Below are 18,702 nucleotides of genomic sequence, written 5' to 3'. Positions count from 1 at the left end.
GAGCAGGGGTGAGGGCTGTGGGGGATGAGCGTGGGGTGGGGAGTGTGAGGTGGGGAGCAGGGGGTGAGGGCTATGGGGGGTGAGTGTGGGGTGGGGAGTGTGGTGTGGGGAGTGTGGTGTGGGGAGCTAGGGATGGGGGCTGTGGGGTGAGGGCTGTGGGGTGACTGAGTGTGGATGGGGAGCGCAGGGGTTGGGGAGGGGGTGTAGTGTGGGTGTGGGCCATGGGGTGAGGGCTGTGGGGGTGCAGGGTAGTGGGGAGTGAGAGGGGAGCATGGGTGAGAAGGAATTTGGGGAACATGGGGTGGGGGCCATGGGGCTGCAGTGGGAGGGAGTGGGAAGGGGGTGGTGAGGGTGGAGATCATGGGGTGGGGGTCATGGGGGGAAGTGTGGGCAGGGAGTGGGGCATGGAAAGCATGAGAGTGGGGGGCGGGCAGGGCCCAGGGCGCAGTGGCCGCGGGAGCCGTGTGAGGCCTCCGGGTTCTTCTGGAGCAGCACGCATTTTATTCCCACTTTGTTCACGTCCTCCCACCACTGTGCCCTGGCCCTTTTTGTGGCTCATTCCCGGCTGGACACTCTTGTCTGCCACTGCTTCCTCGGTCCTGGGGGACCCGCAGGCCCTGAGCGGCTCCTTGCCCTGAGCACAGCCCTGCCTCTCCCCACTGAGCTCCCGGCTCCCCTGCTGCCTCCATTCGCCTCCCAGTCATTGCCATTGTCACCGTTGGTCCCAAGGCTGCCTTATCCTTATCATCCTCACCTAACGCTTCTCAAAACTTTCTGTGTGCCAGGCCTGATTCCCAGGGTGCTACCCCCTCAGCTGGCTCTGATGAAGATCACCGTGCTGTGTCACCAATGAGGAGACCTCCAGGGGGAGGCTTGCTGGTCCCCTGGGCTCTCAGTGGGTCCCCCTGTGTTTAGGGCAGAGCTGCAACGCCATGTTGTACCCGTGGCCGGGTTTCCAGTGTGCTAACTCAGAGCCTGGCACAGAGCCCTGGCTGAGTCACGCTTCGTTGTCTCGGTCCTTTGGGAAGAGGGGAGGTTCTGCCTCGGATATGGCATGGGGTAATGAATAGATGAATCCTTAGAAAAGTAAAATGAGTCAGCTGTCCCCGTGTGGGCTGGTGGTACGCAGGCTCAGGGCTGGAGTGCTGTTAAAGTCCATGGGGAAGGAGAACTGGCTGCAAGTTCTGCCCTGGCCAACCAGGGGCTCCCAGGTAGAGATGGAGAGGCCTTGGGGAACTGGGGAGCAGAGAGGGGAAGTCGCTGGGCCATTGTTGCATGGGAGGAAAGGGGCAGAGCCAGGACCCAAACCCTGGTCTCAGGGCTCTCGTGCGGCTGAGGGTTCAAGTCGGCTGCATCCCTCTGGGCTACTGTCCTGGTGCACATGAAAGGTGGAGAAGCAGCTTCCCCCTTCCATGGGCACCGCGGGTTCCGGCACCGTGACTCCAGCAACGCTGCCTTGTTGGCCTGCCCTTTCCATGCACCTTATTTTTTGCGATGGAGTCTCATTCTGTCACCCAGGCTGGAGTGTAGTGGCGCAATTTCAGCTTCCTGCAACCTCTGCCTCCCGGACTCAAGCGATTCTCCTACCTCAGCCTCCTGAGTAGCTGGGATGACAGGTGTGCGCCACCATGCTTGGCTAATTTTTGTATTTTTAGTAGAGACGAGGTTTCGCCAGGTTGGCCAGGCTGGTCTTGAACTCCTGAGCTCAAGCGATCTGCTCGCCTCGGCCTCCCAAAGTGCTGGGATTACAGGTGCCTGGCTCCATGCACTTTTATTAAATGACAAAGTTGTTGAAACGAATCACTTGTTATGTCTGTCCATGTTCATTCCTGTCTGTCTATTCATTTCTGTTTTCCGGGGGCAGAAGTCATAGCTTAAAAATCCTGAGAAGGAATTGGTTTTCTTCTTCTTTTTTTTTAATTAAAGGGAAATAAGTTTTTTGAGACAGAGTCTCAGTGTGGCCCAGGCTGGAGTGCAGTGGTGCGATCATAGCTCACTGCAGCCTCAATCTCCTGGAGTCAAGCTGTCCTCCTGCCTCGGCCTCCCAAAGTGTTGGGATTACAGGTGTGAGCCACTATGCCCATCTTCTTGGTTTTATTCTTATAAAATTGCACCCTCCATTGAACTGAAACGCAGCTGCAAATTGGGAACTGAAAAGTCTGAGAAGCCAAAGATGATGTGCAGATGTGGTCATTTATTCAGGAAGCATGTAGTGAGCACATGTGGGCATTGTCTGGGTGCTTTGGGTGTGCCAGGGAACAAGATTCGTCCCTCCAGGAGTAGGGCTGAGCAAGCCGTAGGGCCCGGCAGCTCGTTCTGAGCCTTTAACCCCTTGTTTTCACACAGTGATAATCAGCCGCATCATACGCCCTTCTGCTTATGGTAAGTCAGAAACGGGAGAGCTGGTGGAGGAAGGCATTTGAACTTGCCAGCAGAGGCTGCTGTCTTGTCTGGAGTTCTGTCACAGTCTTTCTCTCAAATTGTTAACATGAACCCTCTTTGTCCTTACCCTGTCCTCTGGAGGAACTCTAAGTCAGCCTTCTAGACGCTGATTAGGATGGGCGTGGTGGCTCATGCCTGTAATCCTAGCACATTTGGAGGCCAGGGTGGGCGGATCACGAGGTCAGGAGTTGGAGACCAGGGCGGTTCAGTGATTGGGCGTCAGACACCAAATCCCTCAGTGGCAGAGTGTCTCATTGTAGATGCTGTAGATGCTGTAATAAGGTCCTCAGAGCCTCCAGGGACAGGTTACAGCCACTGTTCCCTAAGTCAGAAGGTGGAGTCAGGTCTGACGCACTAACTGCCATTTAACGAAGTAGAAAGTTATCATTTAAAGAAAGTGCTAGCGCTTGGTCATAGGGGGAAAACCTTTAGCTCCTGGTTTAATTTGGGTATTCAGATCAGCTCATACCCTGGAGGTTCTGTGAAAGTAATCATCTTTCTTTTCCTCTGGCCATCCTGCACTCCGCTTTCTTCTGTTCTCGGTCAAGCTGGGAAAGCTGGGTCATTCACACCTAATGAAGATGCAGTGAGTCCAACGTTACCCACACAATGTAAATCACACAGACAGAGCCTTGGCCCAGTGTGGGTGGCTCACGTAGGTAATCCCAGGTTTTTGGGAGGCCAGGCGGGCAGATCCCCTGAGGTCAGGGTTCAAGATCAGCCTGGCCAACATGGTGAAACCCCATCTCTACTAAAACTACAAAAATTAGCCAGGCGTGGTGGCAGGCGCCTGTAATCCCTGCTACTCAGGAGGCTGAGGCAGGAGAATCACTTGAACCCGGGAGGCGGAGGTTGCAGTGAGCCGAGACCGTCCCACTGCTCTGCAGCCTAGAGCGAAACTCCTCAGAAGAAGAAAGAAATAGAGCCTTCATTCATCCCCTGTAAGGAATAAACCAACAGGGGTTTATTTCTAGAGTAATGGGTTTTAGTTTTTATGCTTTTTAATATTTTTGAAACTTTCTGAGCAAGACAGGAGGGTGTTTGTTGGTTTTGTTTTGTTTTTATCAATCAGAGGGAGTTACCAAAGTCACTCTGAAAAAAGGCAGCAGGTGATACGGGCCCTTTTAGTAATGAGCGCCCTGCCTTCACCCTCAGCAACCACCCTGGCTCCTTCCACCCCGGCCTCAGGCCCCTCCCTCTTACAGACGTGGGCACCCACTGAGCCCTCCTTCCTCTCTGGTGGAGAGGCTGTTTCTCCTTCCCCAGCCTTGCCCCCTTTCCCCTTAGCAGCCTGCTAGAAGCCAGCCGCTGCCATGGCGACTGCCCAGCTGTCCCCTTGCTCTGGGCAGCAGGATGTAAGAGTTCTTTCCCATTTCCTTTCATCCTCGCTCCAGGGGGCTCCCTCGGTGGAAGCTGACAGCTCAGCTTTTTGGTGTGTGGGTTGTTTTTTTTTTTCCTTTCTGAGCCCTGTTTGCATAACCTCTCAGGAGTCTGTATAAAGTTAGGGCAGCTTTAGAGTGAGCTGCAAGCTTGCTGCTCTCTGGAGCAACTTCCTGCTGTCCTCTTCTTCCCCCTTTCTATCTTTTTTTTTCTTTTTTTTGAGACGGAGTCTTGAGTCTTGCACTGTTGCCCGGGCTGGAGTGCAATGGCACGATCTCGGCTCACTGCAACTTCCGCCTCCCCAGTTCAAGCGATTCTCCTGCCTCAGCCTCCTAAGTAGCTGACATTACAGGTGACTGCCACCATGCCTGGCTAACATTTTGTATTTTTAGTAAAGACAGGATTTCGCTTTGTTGGCCAGGCTGGTCTCGAACTTCTGAACTCATGACCTTCCTGCCTTGGACTCCCAAAGTACTGGGATTTCAGGCGTGAGCCACCACACCCGGTCACCTTCCCCCTTTCTTTTGCCTTGCTCTGCAGTTCAGTGTTTGGTGGAAATTCTGAAATGATGCTCTCTTTTTTCTTTCCATTGGCCCACAGGTAGTGTATAGGGTGCCTCTGGCGTGCCTGGCGTGGTGATCAGTGCTGGGGCAATAACAAGATTCAGAGGGATGTGAAAATAGCTGAAGAGATCAAAAGGACTTACACTAAAAAGTTTGTAGGGTGGTGGGGGCCTTGATTTCTTAGCTTCCAGGCCTTGGCGCCCTAGGGCTGCTTTGGCGCCTGGGAGCTGGCAAGGCGAGCCTTGATTTCTTAATTTTGCTTTTTTGTGTTTCTCGTTATTCTACACCTAGTATGTGTTTTTGTAATGAACAGAGTTGTTGAAAGCATTTGCAGAAGTGTTAAGAAAGTCACACAGCGCTTGGCCCGTAGCAGATCATGCATCCTCGGGGGTTTGGCCTCCAGCCAGGACTGGCTTTGGGGATATGCAGAGGAGACTAGAATGTCCGACACAGTCAGTGTGGATCCTGTGTCGGGCCGCCTTGGTGAGAACCCTGGGTGGGCCTGGTCAGAGTCTCTTTCTCAGTGCTGACCTGAGCTTGAGATTTCAAGTTTGGGTGGGAGGGGGAAGGAGGGATGGCACTTGAGAGCTTATTGGGGACCATATGCCATTTGTAACTTTTGGGGAAGGATTAGAGCGGTTTATCCTGGAGGCTTTGGTGACTGCAGAGAATTCTGATTCCCTCTTGCCTTTACCTTCTGTCCTAGCCCCTTCGTGGTCATCCTCTGTTCTCTTGTCACTGGGTTTGTTCCCACATTTCCATCACTTTGACTGCTCAGCAGCCCTGGCTTGATCCCCTCCCCCACCTTGGACCCCCGCTGCTTGGCTCCCTCACTTGGTCCCCCGGCTTGGTCCCCCCCCACACCCAGCTTGGCCACCCTGACTTGGTCTCCCCACGTGGTCCCCTCTACTGTCTCTCTTTTGCCCCCTCTGGCTTTACCCTGCCCCGTCCTTCTCTCTTCCAGAGAGGTTGGGAGGAGGGAAGAAGGGGAGGAGAGCACATGGATGGGGAGGAGGCAGGAGAGGCGTAAAGGCACCTCCAGGACCCAGGGAAAGGTCAAAGGAGAGCCAGGAGAGGGGAAGGCCACAGAGAAGACCGTGTAACAGCCACCGGGGCTGGCTTCTGAGCTCGGCTCCGCACCAGGTGGTGTCCTGAGAACATTTGAATGCTGACTCGTTCACACAGATAAACTTCCGTAGTAAATGAAGGCAGAGAAGCTTGAAGAGACGACCTGGGCATTGGCCAAAGCCTCCCTTTACCTACTTGCCAGGTCCTGCCTGGGCATTCTAGGTCTCCAGGGGTCCTTTCCCGGAGCCAGATCTCTATCATTGGCCCCCGATGAGGCTTCAGAGACCAGTGGAAGGAAGGGCCAGGCTCTTTTGAGAGTAGAGTTTTAGTACTTTAAGCATGAGAGCTGTCTTTTCATGAACAAGACTCTCCCTGGGTGGAAAGGGGAGGGCGTCCATAGTCTCCAAGTCAGGAACATCCAGAGTGCAGTTGGCCTGGGCTCTGATGCATGGCACCAACCAGAAGGAAACCACAGCCCTCAGGATGGGGTCCTGACCTTGCCGTATCCTCCGTGGCAGAGGCCCTGAGGTCTGATGCTGTGATGCGCATCTAAATCCGCGTGGCTTATGGGGAAGCAGAGGCGCTAGAGGCAGCACAGACAGAAAGGCCTCCTGGTACCCAGGGCCAAGGCTCAGTAGCTCTCTTGCTAATGAGGGCTGTTCCTTCTCGTGGGGCGTGGGATTTTGGGGAGGGAGCGTCCTGGTGGCCTTTGAGAATCATGCTCAGGAGCCATGAACCCTGCAGGAAGTTGCTTCATGCAGTCACTTCCTTAAAATAAAAGGCAGACGGGTGGCAAGGAGGGCGTGGGGCTGAACTCTGAGCACTTCAGCTTTTCTGCCCTTGAGGGCTTTGTCTCCTCCTCTCCCAGCTGTGAGTTCTCCCATTTATTTATTTTATTGCATTTTAGGTTTTGGGGTACAGCATTTCCTCTCCACTTTTCCTCCAAGTCCGTGGGTCTCAGGCTTTGGCAGCCTCAGAATCACCTGGGGGCTCGCTCACACACAGTTTCTGGGCCCCACTCCCAGTGTCTGGTTCAGTAGGGCCAAGTAGACCCTGAGGACTCACATTTCTAGTAAGTTCCTGGGTGCTGTGGTGCTCTTGGTCTGAGGACCATGCTTTGAGAACTGCTGCTCTAGACTTCAGGAGTTCTGCAGCGGGCAGGGAGGAGTTGTGTGGCTCATTGTTGCTTCATCTCTCTAAGCCTCAGTTTCTTCATCCGTGAAATGGAACAGTGGTCTGTGCTGCCCTCACAGAGAAGCTGGAATGGTGCAGTGCGCAAAGTCTTAGAGTGGTGCCTGGCACCTTATACGTGCTAGGTAGACTTGGGGCTCAGTTACCTCCCGGACCTTTACTGCCTTCCATCTGCCCTCAAGAAAGACTTACAGAAAGAGTGACTTTGTGACTCTATGTGCCTAGGAGTGCCCTACTCTGAAACCCAAAGCTGGATACAGAAGGTTGTCCCCATTCTACAGCGGGAACAGAGCATGAAGCATCCTCATGTGATGTTCCGTAGCTAAAGGAAGCAGCTGGCATCGGCCCCGGCTGGCCGATCTCTGGAGCTGGGACCCTTTTCGGTGCGCCAGGTTGCCTTAGCAAACAATTGTGTGTAGGGGGTGTGAGGTGCCAGGAGATGGCGAGAAACAGGGGACAGACTCTGCCCACCTTATTAAGGACAGAGCAGTGGACAGTTGTGAGGGCAGGGGCTGGTGCCCCCGTATCCCATGGTGGTAGCTGAGATCTCCCAGGGAGAGCGTGTCAGGGGAAAGGAGAGGATGAGGTGGAAAACCTTGGGGAGTGCCCACTTGGAGACAGCGGGTAGAAGAGCCAGGAAGAAAGTAGAAGGTGGCATCAGCGCTCTGAGAACCAAGATGACACCGTGTCCTGGGTGCCATGGGAAGGGAGAAGTTCATGGAGGGCAGAATTGACAATGGTATGAAACGCCACTAGTGGGCGTGGAGAAGATGGTGTTCGCTTGGCAATGAGGAGGTCCCTGTGAGCCCGAGGGCAGTTTCACTGGAGAGATGTTGGGGGTCAAAAAACAGCAAAGAGTCCTATCAGCCAAGTCCTTCAGATCTCATTTCTTTTTCATGTAATTCTCCCCACCACTTCATGAGGTAAGTATTTGACCCGTTTTGTGGATGAGGAAACTGAGCCTTAGAGCCATTCAGGACTGCGGTCCAGGTCACGAGGCTGGTACATGTGGGGGTCCGTTTCTAAAGGATTCTGGAATTTGAACTTGCACCCTGGACGTTGCAGAGAAGGTTGAGGGTGTAGACTGCTCCACTGTGCTGAGGCCACCAGCAGAAGGAGCTCATGGCTTCTGTCTCCTGGTGCCTGTGATGGGTGAAGTCCTGGGTCCCCCGTCCCCCACCCGGGCTGCGCAGTCTCCCTCTCTTCTCTGACTAGACCTGGACTCTCAACCTCAGTCTGAAGAGATGGACCATTGACCCTGTCGGAGACCAAGTGGTACAGTGGGGGTGATGGGAAGCCCAGGTACCAACCTTCTTCTAAGCCGTTTTGCCATCTTAATGCACACACACACACACAAACACACACATACACAACACACATGCACACACACAAATGCATGAATATGTACACACATATATATCTGTACACACAAACATATGTATATACACACATATACAAACACACCTATACACATGCATATATACACACATACACAAATATACACATATCACAGTAACATATACATGCTGGCATTTCTCCATGCCCTTCAGTAGATATGCCGTTTTCCTGTGAACAAGAGTGACACTAGCTCGAGGTAGACGAGGCAGCCTGGCGCTTCTCACTGCTGATGTGGGGCTGTGAGTGCCCCTCGGGTTTGTGGACCTGGTTTGCTCAGCAGAGGGAAAGTAGCTGAACCAGGGATGAAGAACTAGTGTTTTCCCCAGCACTGCCCCTTGTGAGGTCAAAAGGGGCTGAGAACCACCTTCAGGGTGAGCGGGGTCAGGGAGAGGCCTCCAGTCTGCCGGGCAGCTGCAGAAACGGTGCACAGACCAACAGGTTTTCCATCTGAGGCTCAGCTGACCTGTCACTTTCGTGCCAGATCTCCAGCAGCAAACATTTGTAAGCACAACGTGACTCTCAGATTTTCAAAACAGGCCTGTCAGCGATCTTATTGACCAGCATTGTCAGATAAGCAACCAGCAGTAACCTAGCAAACTGTGTCCCTTGTCACCCCGCTCCCCCCACGGTCATTCAGATGACATCAGGCTGTGGTTCTGGAAGGTTCCCGGTGGCCTTGGGATTGGGGGGTGTGACTTACTTATTGTACATCTATCTTGTGCCGGGCCCTGTGCTGGTACTTGGGACCCAGGGACAGTGCTTGTAGTTTTTTTTTTTGAGACGGAGTTTCACCCTTGTTGCCCAGGTTGGAGTGCAGTGGCGCAATCTCAGCTCACTGCAACCTCTGCACCTCCCGGGTTCAAACGATTCCCCTGCCTCAGCCTCCTGACTAGCTCTGATTACAGGCATGCACCACCATGCCCAGCTAATTTTTGTATTTTTAGTAGAGACGGGGTTTCTCCATGTTGGTCAGGCTGGTCTCGAACTGCTGACTGCAGGTGATGTGCCCACCTCGGCCTCCCAAAGTGTGGAGATTACAGGCGTGAGCCACTGCACCTGGCTGCTTGTGGTTCTTTAACAGAAATATGTGACACTAAAGGGGGAAAGGATGTTGCTCAAATAGACCTGGGAGGTCTGAAAGGGGGAGGGGTGGGCTCAGAGGGCAGTGTGGAGGTACTTGGCAGCCAGCAGGGAAGGAAGACCTTGGCAAAGCCGTGGTGCTGCACAGAGGAGCTGGTCAGAGCCGTGGGAGTGGTAGGGGGTGACATGGAGAAGAGAGAGAGCCTGGGAGAGCTGGCTCAGCCCGAAGGCTTGGCACTGCACTGAACAGATGGTCGGGGTCCCCGAAAACTGCGTTGGCCCAAAGCAGGGCTGGTAACTTTCCCCCGTGGAGGCTTGGGCCAAGGATGGGCAGTTTGGATACAAGTCCTGGCTGATCACTGTGGAAATGGGAACTCGAGAGTGGTTACCATGGAAACAGATTCGCAGTGTTCTTTTGCTTGTGAAAGGCATTTGGAGGCGGATGTGCAGCCCCCCCCCCCCTCGGGTCAAGGCTGCCATTTCATTAAGCACTTTGGTGTTGATGTTCTGGCGACACTACTCAGAACAGAGGCCTGGCTTCCCAAACACCACGGGGACTGCTGAGAAACGCTCTTGAGCTAAAGGGCTGCTCCGCACACTCCAGTCTGCACCAGCCGGCCGTGGCCTCGTGGCCTCGCCCTTTGCACCTTAGATGTGAGGAACCGCCCTCACCTGCACCAGCCTGGTTTCCTGTGGGCGGTGGCCACCTGGCAGCCCCGCCCTGTGTCAGGAGCTTTTGAGTGAAGGTTCTACCCTGAGGGGCCAGGTGGGTTTTGTAGCTCTCACATTTAGTCTCCAGGGTCAGCTGATAAGGGAGGTGTGAAATCACCCCATTTTGGAAGGAACCCACTTGTCTATCACCTGATGGACCGATAAGCAAAATGTGGTCTCTCCACACAGTGAAAGGCCCGTCAGCCACGAAAGGGAATGGAATGCTGACCCCCACGGCCGCAGGGACGGACCTGGAGATGTGACTCTGAGTGAAAGAAGCCAGACGTCAGAGGCCACATAGCATATGAGTCCATTGCCACGTCCAGCACGGGCCAGTCCATAGAGACAGAAAGTAGAGGAGCAGGTGCCAGGGCCCGGGGGAGTGGGGTGGAGAGTGATGACATTAGATAGTTGTGATGTTTGCACAGCATTGAGAGTGTCCTTAAAGCCACTGAACTGTGTACTTTAAAGTGTTAACATGGTGAATTTTATGTTATGTGACTTTTATCTCAGTAAAGAAAAGAAAGTGCTTTACAGGTGAGGCAGCCAGGCTGGTGTTGGGGATTCAGGCACGGTCCCCGGGTGCTGGGAGGCGGGGCTCTCGCCCCTCAAGGTCTCCTGAGCTCTGCACTCCTCTGCCCTCACTTCTCATGTCCAACCAGGCTCTGTGGATTTACCTGCGCAGCATCCCTGAGACCATCCTTCCTTCTGTTCCTGTTGCCTGGTCACCTGCTGACCCCCCGATGGCCATGGCCTGGTGGGGCACTTCCCTGGGGAAAGGGGGCTGAGCACGTGCACCTAAGCTGTCAGGCCCTCGGCTCTGGCCTCGCCGTGTTCTGACTCTGGCCACATCACGTGGCCCCTGAGCCTCCAGCCCTTATCTATGAAGGTAATTTGGATGTTGATGATGAAAAATGAAAGTCTGTACCTCATCTACCTCCCAGCATTGTTATAAAGACCACATGAGATAAAATAGAAGCATGTTTTGTAAACTGAAAAGTGCTGTGCCGCTGTGAGTGGTGATGATGACTGCTTTCCTTTAAGAAGTAAGTGTTGTGGAGTCCCTGACCCTGGACGGGAGTTAGGATCACAGGTTCATGGTCTGCTGAGAGCTGTGTGTTCCTTAGCTCCCGGGGACAGACGGATGAGCCATTAGACCGCATGGCTTCTTGTTGAAGGCGTACAGCTGGTAACCCCTCAGGCTTTGAGATAATCACCAGGAAGTGAACTTCTCAACTCCCTGCACTGGTCTCCTTTAGACAGGTGGTTTGTGGCCTTGAGTCTTGGCGCTAACTTACATGCTTTGTGTGGGACCCTGCAGGGAGGTACTTAGATTCTAGGAAGAAATGCAGATTTATTTATTTATTTATTTTTAACTCAAAGTGTGGTCCTTTGACCATCAGCATCAGCATCCCTGGGGAGCTTCTTAGAAGCATAGACCCAAAACCTGTTGAATCAGAATCTGCATTTTAGGAAGATTACCCCAGTGATTTAAATCCACACGAGTTTTGAGAAGCAAGCATATACTGCTCTACAATATCACTGGGTGCCTGAGAAATCCTCACGCCAGCAACTAAGAGCCCTGAGAGAGTATCGGCGTTGATACAGGTGGCTAACACAAGGTGAATGGTTCCAAACCACTGGCGTCCCTATGGCAACCACCAGTTAGGAATTGTAATGAGATGTTGGTGATAACGGCAATTAAAATATGAACTATTTGTGAAGTAGGCGGAATAAGGATATGTGATCTCCTCGAGAGGCACAGAACTCTGGTGGAAAACACAAAAGGCGGCCTGATTCAATGGGGACACCAACTGTTGAGAGCAGTAGTTCTCACCCAGGGGTGTTCCGCCCCCCTTAGGGGACATCTGCAATGCAGGGAGGCATTTTTGTTTGTCATAACTGGTGTGGCCAGGTGAGGGGTGCCACTCAACACCCTGCAAGCTACAGAAAGTTCCCTACCAGAGAGAATGATCTGGCCTCAGATGCCAGTTGAGCTGATGTTGAGTAATATTGTTTTATCCTAGCGGGGTACATGTGGCCCTACATGCCATACACACACACATGCAATGCACACACACACAACTTTATTTTGTTTTACGTGAGACAGGGTGTCACTTGGCCACCCAGGCTGGAGTACAGTGGCGTGATCTCTGCTCACTGCAGCCTCAATCTCATGGGCTCAAGTGATCCTCCCTCCTCAGCCTCCCTGGTAGCTGGGACTACAGGTGCATGCCACCTTACCCAGATAATTTTTTGGTATTCTTTTTTTTAGAAAGGCAGTTTTGCCATGTTGCCCAGGCTGGTCTCAAACTCTTGGGCTAAAGCAATCCTTTAAACATGTTGGGGTGTTTTAACGGAGCACTGTGCTCTCTCTTTGCTGTTGGCCACAGATGACGTCCGGTTGTTTGCCTTCGTGCGCTTCACCACCGGGGATGCCATGAGCAAGAGGTCCAAGTTCGCCCTCATCACGTGGATCGGTGAGGACGTCAGCGGGCTGCAGCGCGCCAAAACCGGGACGGACAAGACCCTGGTCAAGGAGGTCGTACAGGTAATTCTCTGAGTTCCTCCATTGTCTGGAGGTCATAGCTCACCCAGGGTCACCATCCTGCAAGGACGGAGAGGGCTGGGTTGGACTCCTGGGTCTGTAGCTTAGCTGTGACTTGGGATAAGCCATGCCGAGTCTCTGCACCAGTAGAGCCACTGGTGAAATGTCACCAAAATTGTTTCAGTATGCAGGCTAGGAGGAGGTCGCTGTGTTTGCGATCCCACCTATCCTGTAACAGAAGCGTGGCAGCTGGGCACCTACCTCCGTGGGTGGGGCAGGTGGCTTGCTTCTAGAGAAGGGGACTGGTGGGGGCACCAGAATAGCGGCCACTACCTTGTGGCGTCCTGGCTGACTTTCAGTGGTGGTCTCCAGGATGCCGTGGGAGAATTAATGTGTACCCTCTCTGAACAGTGCTTACTTTAGGTCTTTTCCATTCTGGCCATTAAAGAAAATGGAGATTTTCAATTCCAGAAACTTCCAAGGTTGTTCTCTTGGGGTACAGGTAATGGGATTGTGTTGAGAAAAGAAAATCTGAACTCCAAAAAGGGAGACCTGGGGAAGGGTAGGTGAGGGAGAGACCTCTCTCTTATCCTGTCTCTAAATAAATAAATAAAAATAAAAACAACAGTCTAATGAGAGAAGGTGCTGAAAGCTAAGAGACCCAGGGTTTCTTTTCGGCTTTGCTGTGTCCTAGCCTGCAGGTCACACTCTCGTCTCCAGCTACCTTTTTTTAAGGTTAACGTAATTTCGTAAATGATAAGCTGCACCGCCTTTGTAATTCAGGGTTTTCTGGTAGCAGAGTGTCCTTCACAAATGTACTGTAATGTACTAAGCGTTCCCCTGTTCCTGGCCTCTTAAGTTGCTTCCAATTTTTATTTTTATAAATAATGTTCCAACCAACATTTTAATACATGCATCTCCCTTCTCTCTTCTGTTGAATTATTCCTTGAGAATACAGTCTCAGGAGGTGGGTTCCGGAGTTAAGAGGCAAGATAATCATTTTTCAAAGGTATGGGCATGAGATTGGCTTTGAGCAGCGTTAGCGCCGTGCCTGGACCGAGGAAATGCTGACAAAGGCCATTTGTTTCACACGCTGGTCAGCGTTCCTGGTTGACACTGCTGTCTGCGCCCCGTCTGGCCGTGGAGCCCCTGTTTTGGAAAAGCACTTATTCAACCCCACAGGCTGTTTTTCTCCAGGCCAGTTGGGTTTTAATGGTTAACCAGCTTTCAGGGGTCTTCCGAGTGGCAGCAGGATGGAAAATGAAAAAGAAGTCCTGTTCGTGGCCAAAGGTCTCCTGCTGAATTCCGGCTGCCATGCTTGGCCCGCTCTTGGACGTGGCCCGGAGGAAAGAGAGCAGAGGGAGGGGGCGCTCGCCAGGATGTGGGCATGGGGCACCACATCGCAGATTTTGTGATTCCTTTTTTCTTCCCATGTAAAAAGTTGTGGTAAAATACTGGCTAGGTGTGGTGGCTTACACCTGTAATCCCATCATTTGGGGAGACCAAGGCGGGCACATCAGCTGAGGTCAGAAGTTTGAGACCAGCCTGGCCAACCAAAACGATGAAACCCTGTCTGTACTAAAAATACCAAAAAATTAGCCAGGCGTGATGGCGCACGCCTGTAGTACCATCTACTTGGGAGGCTGAGACAGGAGAATCGCTTGAACCTGGGAGGCGGAGGTTGCAGTAGTGAGCTGAGATCGCACCACGCCTTCTGGGCAACAGAGCAAGATTCTGTCAAATAAATAAATGTAAAATACAATAACATAAATTTTAGCCATTTTAAAGTACAATTCAGCATCATTAAACAGAGTCACAATGGTGTATACTCATCACCGCTATCTAGTTCCAGAACTTTCTCATCAACCCCAAAGGAAACCTTATACCCACTAAGGCAGTCTGCAGGTTCTTTCCTATCTAGAACTCTTTTCAGTTTGGTTGGTTGGGCCGGTGGCCGGGGAGGGTTGGAGGAAATTGATTCCCTGGTGGGAACCTTTAGGTGGGAGGAGTGGTGATAGTTCATATTTGCAAGCTCCAGTAAGTTGAAGCACAAGGAAGAATGGCTTGGCTCTTGGAGGTGGGAAGTGCAGGGCTTTTCTGCTTTCGGTGTGGCTGGATTGAGGGCTCATGCAGTATTTTCATCTCATCTCTCAGTTCTGTTTTTCTCTGGGTTTAGAGTCAGGTAGCCTTGGCACAGCCGAAGAAATGGTCCATGCTGTGGTGATCCTTCTGGGTCAGGATCCCAGAAGAGAGGTCTCTTTCCTCAGTGTCAGTCAGTCTCTTAAGAAGACCCTGATTGGCCCAGCCTGGGTCACATGCACAACCCGGGCGGGGAAGAGGGGTTTCATGATTGGAAGCTCCAGTGTGATCGCAGTTGTTAAAGAAAGGGATCTCATGGTGAATGAAGCACAGATGTGCACTGCGGTGCGGGGGTTGGGGGGGGGGGGGGGGGGGCGGCTGGAATGCTGTCTGGAACGACAGGTGCAGGGTCATATTTTGACCATTACCATTTGCATTTTCCACCTCTGCATTTAAAAATCCCAATTATCTGAAACTACTACAAGACTTTACATTCATGCTGCGTTTGCAAATACAGCCATCTAGGTTACAAAGGGTCCATTCTGCTGGCATGACGCTATCTTTCCACAGGCACTAAAACCCCTCTGAGACTGGCCTGCCCATCAGCTAGCTTCCCCTCTGCCTCATGGAGACTCGGAGCAGATGTTCTCTGAGGACCTTCCAGATGGGCCCGTTCTGGGTGCCATGTCTTGGGGACCGGGTCACTTACCCGATTGCTTTTTTGCCATCATTTCCATGTGAAGAAGAAGTGGATTGGCCTTTGGTTTAAGATTATTGTATTCATAAACCCTTGACTTTGGTTGTAATAAAAGTCATGCACGTGCGTTCTCGTGCTTTGTGTGTAACATGGAGGGTGTAAATTCATTGCATGGTCATTGATGTGGAGGAACTGGAATCCAGCGGGGGCAATTTTTTTTTTTCTTTTTGAGACAGAATCTCACTGTGTCACCCAGTCTGGAGTGCAGTGGCGCAGTCTCAGCTCACTGCAGCCTGTCTCCCAGGCTTAAGCAATTCTCATGCCTCAGCCTCTTGAGTAGCTGGAGATTAAAGGCGTGCGCTACCACGCCCAGCAAATTTAGAGGAGGGATCTTTATGCTACTAACCACCCGCCTGGCCATGGACAAATCTCTCCCTCCCTGGGTCTCAGTGTCCTCATTTGTAAAATGAAGAATCGGATAAGTTGACTTGCTGTGTCATATTCTAGTTTGGCGTATTCTGAAAATTCTTCTTTTATATTAATGGAGTAATTTGTTTACGAAGGCATTTTGCCTTTAAATGAACCTTATGTTACTTTGTCAAGGAGGAAAGTGTAGTACAGTGGACTTTGGAGCCAGATGGCATGGGTTTAAATTTCAGCTCCGTCACTTACTGTGTGGCTTGGGCACATGGCTAACACGCTCTGGGCTCAGTCACCTGATGTGTAAAATAAGAGTAATATAATGTGTGTCTTGTAGGATTGTGGTGGGGATTAAATGAGCAAATATAGGGAAAGTGCTTAGACCAATGTCTTAATTTCTGGGACCCGGAAGTAGTAGCTGTTTTTCCAGCTTTCCTTTTAGACAACACCATGACACACAGTTCTGGCAGGAAACATTTCTACCCTGTAGATTATTTTCTTAGGAGATGCTCGATACAGATGCTGAGCTACAGGGCACAGAGCATCACTCTTGTTGTTTACCAATGTTGCCAGTTGTGTTGTAAATGGCTTGGGCCAAAGTCACAGCCATCAGCAGCACAGGAAGGGCCTGGCCTTACCCGCACTTGCCAGCACTGACCTCCAACAGTTCATACTTCACCTGTGGCCTGCCACACAGGTGCGTCAGCATACGGGGAAACTGAGGCCCACAGCAGTGATAGGACCTGCCCTAAACTCACCGCTAATGAATAACAGAGCTGGGGCTAGAACTAAGAGTCAGGTTCGACTCTAAGTCTCCTTAGTTTATTCAGAGCCAAGAAAGTGAGAGGCGGCAGTGGCTGGGAAAACAGGACAAATGCCAGCAAGGCCACGGGGCAGCAGGGGCTGCCAGGCAGGCTGGGCTGGCGACTGCGACGCCCAGACTCGAGTCTGGGGAATGCGCTGAACGTTCAGCACGCACGGCTGCCTGGCCACAGCTGTTGTCTGCCACACCGAAGTACCCGGCTGGTGCCCAGGACAGAGCCTCTGTCCCATTGTTCTCCTGTCTCTGCGGGATTGTGGGGACAATGCCGTGACCTCTGGTAGCGGCCTGCGATGTGCTAGGGCCAGGCTCTCTCGGTTGAGAGCCATGCTTGGTCATTGCTGCGACATGCTTGTCTTGCAGAATGGGTTCATTCACTTGATCCTTTTATTCATTCTTTAGCATAATACAAACATTCACGGAGCCAGGAATCCAGAGGGCGTGCAGCTCAGCTTTCAGGGTCAGGAACGGAGGACAACAGAGGGTGCTGCGTCCAAGGAGAAGTGGAGGTGGGAAGGACGGACGTGCCAGGGATGGTGTGAACTAGCCAGTCAGAGTCTATTCCGATGGCTTCTAAGCCCCGGAAGCAACCAGGCTCAGTGGCTCACACCTGTAATCACAGCACTTTGGGAGGCCAAGGCAGAAGGATCGCTTGAGCTCAGGAGTTGGAGACCAGCCTGGTCAACATAGTGGGACCTCATCTCTACTAAAAATAAAAAAAGTTAGCCAGAGCGTGGTGTCGCATGCCTGTAGTCCCAGCTACTCAGGAGTCTGAGCTGGGAGGATCGCGAGAGCCTGGGAATTGGAGGCTGCGGTGAGCCGTGCTTGTGCCATTGCACTCCAGCCTGGATGACAGAGGGAAACCCTGTCTCAAACATAAGTAAATAAATAAATAAAAATAAACCCCAGGGGCAGGACTGGCTGAATTTCTGGGACCAGAGGTACCCACCCCTCCCCTCTGAGGGCCTCTTTTGGGTACCAATGTGGCAATAATATGAATAACAATAGCTTTACTGTGTGTCTACTGTGTGCCTGACACTGTCTGAAGGACTCTCTGTGTATTAAATCATTTCTCCTTCACGAGGCCAGGTCTGCTACTTGCCCTGTTTTGTAGATGAGGAGGTTGGGATCTGAGAAAGCTGAGTAACTTGCTAAAGGTCCGGGTGCCCGGACGTGGCAGAGCTATGCCTGGAATCCAAGCTGTGGGCTCAGAGCCCCGACTCGGCCACTTCACCACCCTGCACATTTCCCAGTCCCCTGGCACCAGGGAGAGGGCTCAGAGCTGGAAGCAGGCTGCACGCTCATTTTGCAGACTTGTGTTGCACGTGCAATTAGTTTTTAAATTTCCTGATTCCCAGTCTTTCTTGATGGTGGCAACTTTAAACTGGAAGGTCAGCTTTGTTGCTCTGTGCTTACTTTTAAAAAATGCTGCTGTGCAAAATAGAAAAAGTTATGGCATGTGGGAGAGTGAGATTCAAGTTGAAATTCTAGCTCCATCAGTCCACAACTATAGGACTTTGGGCACGTAATTTTATCACTAGAATTTCTGTGTTTTCATTTAGGAAAAAGAATGTAAAATTTCAGAGTGGTTGGAAGGATTAAAGAAAAGCAGTGGGTATGTAAAGGGCTTCTCCATTTTGATACCTGCTGAACTCCTATTCATCCTTCAAAACCCTGATTTCTTACCCCTTTCTCCCACCAGCCTCAATCAGAATTAATTGTGCCTGTATCTGTTTCTACTAGGGTCTAGATTCCAGGAATTATAATAATAAAGTAACTAATCTTAATCTCCTAGAAGGCAGAAGCCATGGCTGCTTTGTGAATTGTATTCCTAGTGCTGGAAGAGTACTATGTGCTAGCACATGACAAGGGCTAAGAAAAGAAGAAATGAGGCTGGGTGCCAGGGCTCATGCCTATGATCCTAGCACTTTTTGAGGCTGAAGCAGGCGGATTGCTTAAGCTCAGGAGCTTGAAACCAGCTTGGACAACATAGTGAGACTACATCTCTGTTTTAAAATAATTTAAAAAACTTAAGAATGGGCCGGGCACAGTGGCTCATTCCTGTAATCTCAGTACTTTCGGAGGCCAAGGCCAAGGCGGGTAGATCCCTTGAGGTCACAAGTTCAAGACAAGCCTGGCCAACATAGTAAAACTCCATCTCTACTAAAAATACAAAAATTACCTGGGCATGGTGGCATGTTCCTGTAATCCCAGCTGCTCGGCAGGCTGAGGCATGAGAATTGCTTGAACCCAGGAGCCGGAGGTTGCAGTGAGCCAAGATCGCACCACTACAGCCCAGCCTGGG

General features: G+C 51.8%; 1 protein-coding gene across 2 annotated transcripts in view; it reads left to right on the top strand.

Moving 5' to 3' along the window:
• COTL1 (coactosin like F-actin binding protein 1) overlaps positions 1-18,702 on the top strand; it is a 48,750-nt gene that overhangs the window by 13,249 nt on the left and 16,799 nt on the right. The window contains exons 3-4 of one of the 2 annotated variants that reach the window (XM_032284577.1): positions 12,227-12,384; positions 14,558-17,630. In XM_032284577.1, the coding sequence (XP_032140468.1) occupies positions 12,227-12,384; positions 14,558-14,605 (206 nt within the window). In that variant the 3' untranslated portion in view covers positions 14,606-17,630. Of the gene's footprint in view, positions 1-12,226; positions 12,385-14,557; positions 17,631-18,702 lie in introns of those variants that run through there. The other variant, XM_032284576.1, reaches the window with a different exon arrangement.

This window comes from Sapajus apella, unplaced genomic scaffold, assembly GCF_009761245.1.
Source record: "Sapajus apella isolate SASKATOON/1434 unplaced genomic scaffold, GSC_monkey_1.0 scaffold15, whole genome shotgun sequence".
Lineage (NCBI taxonomy): Eukaryota > Metazoa > Chordata > Mammalia > Primates > Cebidae > Sapajus > Sapajus apella.
The sequence above is the reverse complement of the archived record's forward strand: the minus strand, read 5'-3'. Positions and strand labels throughout refer to the sequence as shown.